This window comes from Aethalodelphis obliquidens, unplaced genomic scaffold (assembly GCF_003676395.1).
Source record: "Aethalodelphis obliquidens isolate GAN/ISIS:26980383/991018 unplaced genomic scaffold, ASM367639v1 scaffold95, whole genome shotgun sequence".
Classification (NCBI taxonomy): Eukaryota; Metazoa; Chordata; class Mammalia; order Artiodactyla; family Delphinidae; genus Aethalodelphis; species Aethalodelphis obliquidens.
Genome location: NW_020838039.1, coordinates 1,784,066 through 1,792,299, shown reverse-complemented (window position 1 = coordinate 1,792,299; position 8,234 = coordinate 1,784,066). Strand labels below are relative to the sequence as shown.

At 42.0% G+C, this 8,234-nt stretch overlaps 1 protein-coding gene across 1 annotated transcript; it reads right to left on the bottom strand.

Moving 5' to 3' along the window:
* Positions 1-258: 258 nt before the first annotated feature.
* CUNH4orf36 (chromosome unknown C4orf36 homolog) lies at positions 259-7,808 on the bottom strand. The gene is made up of 4 exons (XM_027095867.1): positions 7,239-7,808; positions 6,173-6,304; positions 1,372-1,526; positions 259-953 (listed from the first exon to the last, which is right to left on the bottom strand). The coding sequence occupies exons 2-4, from the start codon at positions 6,235-6,237 to the stop codon at positions 820-822; spliced, it is 354 nt and encodes a 117-aa protein (XP_026951668.1). The 5' UTR covers positions 6,238-6,304; positions 7,239-7,808; the 3' UTR covers positions 259-819.
* Between the last annotated feature and the right edge of the window lie 426 nt (positions 7,809-8,234).

The following is an 8,234-nucleotide window of genomic DNA, read 5'->3' as shown; positions in this document are numbered from 1 at the left end:
TCACATGAGTTGAAAACAGACTTGAGGACACAGAGGGCGGAGGGGAGGCTAGGACATAATGAGAGAGTAACATTGACATATATACACAGCTAGTGGGAAGCTGCTGCATAACACAGGGAGATCAGCTCAGTGCTTTGTGACCACCTAGAGGGGTGGGATAGGGAGGGTGGGAGGGAGGCTCAAGAGGGAGGGGATATGGGGATATATGTATACATATAGCTGATTCACTTTGTTGTACAGCAGAAACTAACACAACGTTGTAAAGCAATTATACTCCAATAAAGATGTTTTAAAAAAATAAAGTACCACATGAGAATAGTAAATGATGTTTCATTGAAAACTGGAAACTAGAGAGTTACTAAAATGAAACCTACAATTTTTCTTAAACAAAATTTTTCAAAGTTAATCATTTTATAAATAATTTCCCTCTCTCCTTCCTTGGTACCTCCTTGGAGTCTCAAAGATGAAAATTCAAAATATTCTTCAAAATAATGTCTCTTGGTGGGGGGACGCCTCTGACAAGGAGTTTCTTCTTTCCTTAGTGCAACTTTACAAAAATCAAAATGAATAGCACAAATGACTCGATGCCAGCTACATTTTCATTTACTTACAGTACTGTTGCTTGTGATACAAAGGTACAAATATGTGACTGGGACCCAGAAGATCTGTTCAGAGCTGTCAACTAACCCACGGGAGCTGGCTCATCCACCAGGGGGCATTCAGATGACTGCACCAAACTTCACACAGTGGTAGGTCAGAGTCCTTCATCCTCTTTGGATGCAGAAAGCACAGAGTACAGATTCAACTGTGAGATGACTGTCACTTAGGTGGGAGAGGTCTTCTCAAACCAACTGGCCTTTCCCTTAGGGAAAACTGAATTTCCTTCACTACATTTTCCTCACATTTCAGGTTATTCAAGCGCTTCATTTCATACTCCCTTTCAAGTTGGATGGCTGAAAAATAAAATACATGATGCAATCCAACTGACATTTTTCACCAGGCATAATTTAGTCAAAACTGAATATTTAGCACACAGAAAAATTCACATTCTTGAATACTAAACAAGACAGGGCTACATAGATAGGGAGTATGGGTGTGAATGATCAGATTTAAACATCTGTCTAATAAATAAAATAACACACAGAGTTTGCAATTTATTGAAATACTTCCTACGGAAACATAGGGACACCAAGGGGGGAAAGCCCGGAGGGAGGGGGCAGGTGGTGATGGGATGAACTGGGAGATTGGGATTGATATATACACACTAATATGTATAAAATAGATAACTAATAAGAACCTGCTGTATAAAAATAATTAAGTAAATAAAATTCAAATAAAAAAATATAATAAAGTAGTTCCTTCAGAACTTACATTCTGCTGAAGGGAGCACACCATCCTTAATGGTTTTACATTTTTTGAGGTGTATAGAACTACCAAATGCAATTTCTTCCAAGAAAGGCAACTTGATGTTGGCTAGGTTTGTGTACCAGGTCTTTGTGAATAATGCAAGTTCCCACGGTTCCTGTCTAGGGGAAAAATTCATTCAATAAATATTTATAGACATCTACTGCAGGATATAGAGAAGACATTTGAATTCTCAGTTCTATTTTCCACTAGACATTTTGGTTTACAGGAGAGTATTCAGGATTTTACAGAGTTACAAACCTAGCCAGGAGAAGGAGGCTTATATTAACTAATGTAGAGATATACTGAAAATGACCATAAATTATGATGACAGACATTTTTGCTCAAAAAAGAGCCTCTTTGGAGTCAATCCAATCTTTACATGTCCTTAAAGAGGATGTAGTTAAAAACTGTAAGCTTGGGACTTGCCTGGTGGCACAGTGGTTAAGAATCCGCCTGCCAATGTAGGGGACATGGGTTCGAGCCCTCATCCGGGAAGAACCCACATGCTGCGGAGCAACTAAGCCCGAGTGCCACAACTACTGAGTCTGCGCTCTAGAGCCCGCAAGCCACAACTACTGAAGCCCATGTTCCTAGAGCCCATGTTCCACAACAAAGAGAAGCCACTGCAATGAGAAGCCCGTGCACCGCAGCAAAAAGTAGCCCCTGCTTGCCGCAACTAGTGAAAGCCTGTGCGCAGCAACGAAGACCCAACACAGCCAAAAATTAATTAATTTTTTAAAAAAAGAAAAAAGAAAACTAAGCTCCAAGTCTTTTTTGGCTGATCAAAAATATGATTACATCAGGGAAGGAACAAAGGGAATACTCACACGTTGAGCAGAGAGCTTGGCACACACTAAGGCTTTGAGTGTGTGATCTGACTTTAATCTTTACAACTACCATGGAGGTAGAAAAGGAAAACAAAGACTCAGAAGTTAACAGAGAACCAGAGCTGGGATGTAACCTAGGTGTATATAGAAGCACTAGTACCAAGAGAATCCTTAGAAAACTGGAAAAGGGAATGAAACCCCAAACTACAATATTTAAAAATAATCACAATGAAATTTTAATGGATTGTTTTATGTATCCTAATTTGGAACTTTAAAATATCAGCTATGTTTCTCATCTACAGTCAACGTGAGTTCATATGCATGAGGAAAGATGAAAGACCTGCTTTGGTACAAGTAGGGGAAGTGAGTGTATAACACACACGCCATCTGTTTTCCTCCTCCAGCTTAATTCTTACTTTATCATCTAACTTTAAGGAGTGACTTGAAGTCTATAATTATTATAAATGCACTTGAACAAATACACAAAGATGTATTTACAAGAATGCTCATTGAAGCATTGTTTGTCCCCAAAAAAACTCCACAAAATAACCTTAATATCTATCAAGAAGAGCCTGGTTCAAGAATATACAACGGAGACAAGACAGCCTCTTCAATAAGTGGTGCTGGGAAAACTGGACAACTACATGTAAAAGAATGAAATTAGAACACTACCTAACCCCATACACAAAAATAAACTCAAAATGGATTAAAGACCTCAATGTAACACCAAACACTATAAAACTCTTAGAGGAAAATACAGGAAAAACACTCTGACATAAATCACAGCAAGATCTTTTATGACCCACCTCCTAGTAATGAAAATAAAAAGAAAAATAAGCGAATGGGACCTAATTAAACTTAAAAGCTTTTGCACAGCAAAGGAAACCATAAACAAGATGAAAAGACAACCCACAGAATGGGAGAAAATATTTGCAAATGAAGCAACAGACAAAATATTAATCTCCAAAATATACAAACAGCTCATGCAGTTCAATATCAAAAAAACAACCCAATCAAAAAATGGGTGGAAGACCTAAATAGACATTTCTCCAAAGACGACATACAGCTGGCCAAGAGTCACATGAAAAGATGCTCAACAGCACTAATTATTAGAGAAACGAAAATCAAAACTACAATGAGGTATCACCTCACACCGGTCAGAATGGGCAACATCAAAAAATCTACAAACAACAAATGCTGGAGAGGGTGTGGAGAAAAGGGAACACTCTTGCACTGTTGGTGGGAATGTAAATTGATAAAAGCCACTGTGATAACAGTATGGAGATTCCTTAAAAAACTAAAAATAGAACTAACATATGGCCCAGCAATCCCACTACTGGGCATATATCCTGAGAAAACCATAATTCAAAAAGACACATGTACTCCAATGTTCATTGTAGCACTATTTACAATAGCCAGGACATGGAAACAACCTAAATGTCCATTGACAGATGAATGGATAAAGAAGAGGTGGTAGTAGGTATATACAATGGAATATTACTCAGCCATAAAAAGAAATGAAATTGAGTCATTTGTAGAGATGTGGACGGACCTAGAGTCTGCATACAGAGTGAATTAAGTCAGAAAGAGAAAAACAAATATCGTATATTAATGCATATATGTGGAATCTAGAAAAATGGTAAAGATGAACCTATTTGCAGGGCAGGTATAGAAAGGCAGACGTAGAGAACGGAATTGTGGACACAGTGGGAGAAGGGGAGGGTGGGATGAATTGGGAGATTAGGTTTGACATAAATACACTACCGTGTGTAAAATAGATAGCTAGTGGGAACCTGCTGTATAGCACAGCTTGGTGCTCTGTGATGGCCTAGCTGGGTGGGATGAGAGGGGATAGAAGAGGGAGGGGATGTGTGTATGCATATGGCTGATTCACTTCCCTGTGTGGATGAAACTAACACAGCACTGTAAAGCAATTATACTCCCCCCTCCCAAAAAAAAAACAAAGAGCAGCCTGGTTAAACAAACTGTAGTACATACATGTAATGAAAGAATGAGATTTATCCTTATATATTGATTTGGAAAGATGAGCAATAAAACAGCTAATGCTGGGAATTCCCTGGCGGTCCATTGGTTAGGACTCCACTCTCTCACTGCCGAGGGCCGGGATTCAATCCCTGGTCAGGGAACTAAGATCCCACAACCCACATGGCGTGGCCATAAAAAAAAAGAAAGGAAAAAAAAACAGCTAATGCTTACCTAGCACCTACTACATGCAAGACACTGTTTTAATCAGTATACATATATAAACACATTTAATTACCAGAGTAACCCTATGAAGTAGGCAGATGTTATTGTTATGCTCATTTTACAGATTAGGAAACAAGAACAGAGACCAACTTGCTCAAGGTCACAAGGCTTGGGTTTGAAATTTCAACCCAGAAAGTCAGACTGTAGAATCTGTGCTCTTAACCACTAGGCTACACAACATATAGGTGGGGAGGGAGCAATATAATCTCATGTGTAAAAACATGTGTGTGTATATACATATGTGTGTGTGTATCTTATGTAACAGACAGAAATTCTAAAAAATACATAAAACATTTTACCTGAGCAGGATTGGGTGGGTAGGGCAGGGATGGCAATGCGGATGTGAGAGGTAACATTTTTTTTTTTTTGAGAGGTAACATTTTTATCTTCCTTTCAAATGCTTCTATACTGTTTGAATGTTTTTTAGTGTATTTTTTTATAATCTTCTAAAAATACTTAACCAAAAAAAGCCCAAGGTGAGGAGCTACCTGAGCTAGTGAACTCCAAAGACTGCTACTACCATTCTATTCCTCTTAATTTAGCTGCTCTTATAAATAGAATATCAAATACTTTCTTGTGAGAGTGATAGAGAAGACACTGGTTTTGCAGATATTATTCGTGACATAAAATGCTATATAGCCAAAACCACAGAATCAGTGCTTTAAATCATTCTCCAGATACAGGAATATCTTCGTTATAAAAATTATGTTTACAATAATGACTACAGTGGTATTTGTCTATAGTTCAATGTCTAAATACATACTGAACTAACAAATCTAAATAGAATGCAATGATGAGTTCTCTCTGGTTTTCCCATATCTCTGGTCTTACAACCCCGTGGGGTGTCTCCATTTACTTCTTAGAACACTGTCAAAAAATAAAATTCAATTGACTCACCACGCTAATATGTCGTACATTGTGGCAGAGAGGTTTAAAAAAACAAGTCCAAAAATTTAAAAAAAGGTAACAGAGTAGCAGAGTAGCAACACATGTTTATTATGGGTTTACTATTATGTCAGGCAACATGCAAGTACCTTACATACATTACCTCATTTGTATTCCACACCATATAGGTAGGTATTGATATGTCCATTTCACAGATGGGGAAGCCAAGGTACAGAGAAGTTAAGTAATTTGTTCAAGGCAGCATGGGGAGCCAGTGGCAGGACCAGGCTTTGAGCCCAGGTTTTCTTGATGTCCACACATCACCTGACAAAATGTACAGGATGCAAAACTGACTCTCTGTACCAGCTAATTAAGTGTTCTGTTAAGATATATCTGACACCAAGGCGTTTTTAGGTAGATTTACACTATCTAAAGAGGGATTTTAAAGTGGTTGTCTGCATTGGAAAATGTTGCTTTGGAGTAAAGAAGACTCAGACTTCTAACCCTGTCACTTCCTTACTACATGACTGTGGGACCTGGATCATACCACTTCTTCAAACCTCAGTTTCCTCATTTCACAGTGTTGTTTTGTTGTAAATACCAAGTAAGAAAATTTATAAATCCTTACAAAACCATTTTCCTTTCTCAGGTGTCAGTACCCAGACACCTGAGAATGCCTCATATAGTCCGGTACCTCATGGGGAACGTAAGGGTGTCCAATACTTTTATTTTAACAAGGACACTCCCCAGCCCAAATCAACGCTTACCAGGATAAATATACTTACACTTTATAACAATTGCACCTCAAAATGGTTTCCACTGCGTTCTTTCTTGGCAAGCCATAAGCCATGGTGAATTATTACAGTCCAATTTCCTAATTGTCTGATGTAATGACTCAGATATTCTGTTCACTTTGTCTGAAATGATTGCAATGCAACTAATTAATATTAAAATAAAATATTCACTTGAATATTTTTAATATCCAAATAATAAAAAAGATTCAGAAAAATATTTTCTGAATGTAAGAACGTCCCTAATCAACGTTCACTGAACTGAATTCCTAATGTAGAACTGTGTTCTCTTTTATTTTCCACGAACTCACTTTATCATGTCTTCCCATGTAAGGAGAAGATGCCAGGTGAACAGCATCGGCATTCAGGCCCGGTATACTGTCATTGCCTAAGTCTACCAAACTGGCTCAAATACCTCATCACCAAAAGGTGTCTGACTGTGGCAATGGTAAGCGACAAATAGCTCTGCGGACACAGGAACTTCCCGTCCTCCGCCCGAGCCCTTTAAAGGATGCAAACCTTCCCAGGTTTTTCCTTTTTCAAAAACGTGAACTTAGGGGCTTCCCTGGTGGCGCAGTGGTTGAGAATCTGCCTGCCGATTCAGGGTACACGGGTTCAGCGCCCCCGTCCGGGAAGATCCCACGTGCCGCGGAGCGGCTGGGCCTGTGAGCCATGGCCGCTGAGCCTGCGCGTCCGGAGCCTGTGCTCCGCAACGGCAGAGGCCACAGCAGTGAGAGGCCCGCGTACCGCAAAATAAAATAAAATAAATAAATAAATCTGAACTTAAAACAAAAAAAAACCTCTGAACTTAAAACGTGGCCCACTTCAAGCACCACTCCCACTTCCCTTCCAGCGCACACTTCGGGATGAGTCTCCCCCTCGCCGGACGCGGAGACACCTGGAGGAACCCGCGGCCTGCAGGGCCCGGAGCCGGGAGCGGGGGAATTAAGGGGATGGGGAAAGGAGGGGGAAGGGGAGGAGAGGTGAGGGGAGAGAGAAAAGAAGGTAAGGGCAGGCCCTCGCCGCCCGCGCCTCAAACCACCGCCCCTCCCAGCCGCACCACACATGCGGCGGGCGCGTCCACTCCGCCCGGGCCTCGCGAGACGGGTCCTTGGGAGAGTCCGCCGACGCCCGGTTACCGACGCTCTGGGGTCCGGGAGGGTCGCGGTCCCCTGGGGATCAAGGGCAGAGCGCGCGCCCATCTAGTCGCCCATGGCCGCGCACACGCCGCGGTTCCGCCTCTCCTTCCTGCTCGCGCCGGGAGCTGCGGGCGGCCCTGCGTCAAGCCCCAGCCTCAATAAAGGGCTTTGTGGCGCCGGCCCCGACCACGAGGAAGCCTGGGCGCCGGGTCCGGGACACGCGCCCCGCGGGGTCCCCTCGGGGCGGAGGCTCCACGTCCCACAGCCGAGGGCTGGCTCACGCTTGACGGGACAAAGCCCACAGCGACAGAAAGGGCTGTAAGCGAGGCCTTTCCCTAAAAACGACGCTTCTGAGTGTGAGGGGATTGTGTGAAGCTACCTGAGGTGTTGGTTTGGGGGCAGCACTTGCAGAAACGCGCCCGGTTCTGACGTGCTGACAGTGCGTGAGTCTCACGGGTGCCCTGCAAGAGCGGAAGAGCTGTTAGTGCCCGCGGGCCCCGGTGCGTCAGGGCCGCTTTAAACCCTAAAGCTCGAAACACCTCATGTGTGTTAAGGGCAAAATAGGATCTGAAAACGTGGCCTGATGGACTAGTTTCTGAAGTCACTACACTGTGGTGATTCGGAATGAACCTATGTTTTAGTACGTCAGGTGGTCACCACTTAACATCAAATGAAAATATTAATAGTTTACCTCTTGTGTGACGGTTTTGGAGTCAGAACTGGTTTGGAATTCTAGTTCTGCCACTTGCTGACTTTAAATCTTGCCTACGTAAGTTCTCTAAGCCTTAATTTCTTCACCTATAAAACAAGTGTAATATTCTATATCTTACGGGGTTGTTGTGAGGTTCAAAGATCGGGTCTGTAAATTCTCTGCCACAGGGGTAAGTGCCCAATTATATAATTTTGAGCCTAGTACC

Bases quoted from the DNA above. Each gene is read 5' to 3' on its own strand.
- CUNH4orf36 (XM_027095867.1), bottom strand. From the start codon at position 6,237: ATGGCTTATGGCTTGCCAAGAAAGAACGCAGTGGAAACCATTTTGAGG. The intron at 1,527-6,172 runs GTAAGTATATTT...TTTTTCCCCTAG, and splicing joins AGGTGCAATTGTTATAAAGT to ACAGGAACCGTGGGAACTTG. The intron at 954-1,371 runs GTAAGTTCTGAA...TTTATTTTTCAG, and splicing joins TGTGCTCCCTTCAGCAGAAT to CCATCCAACTTGAAAGGGAG.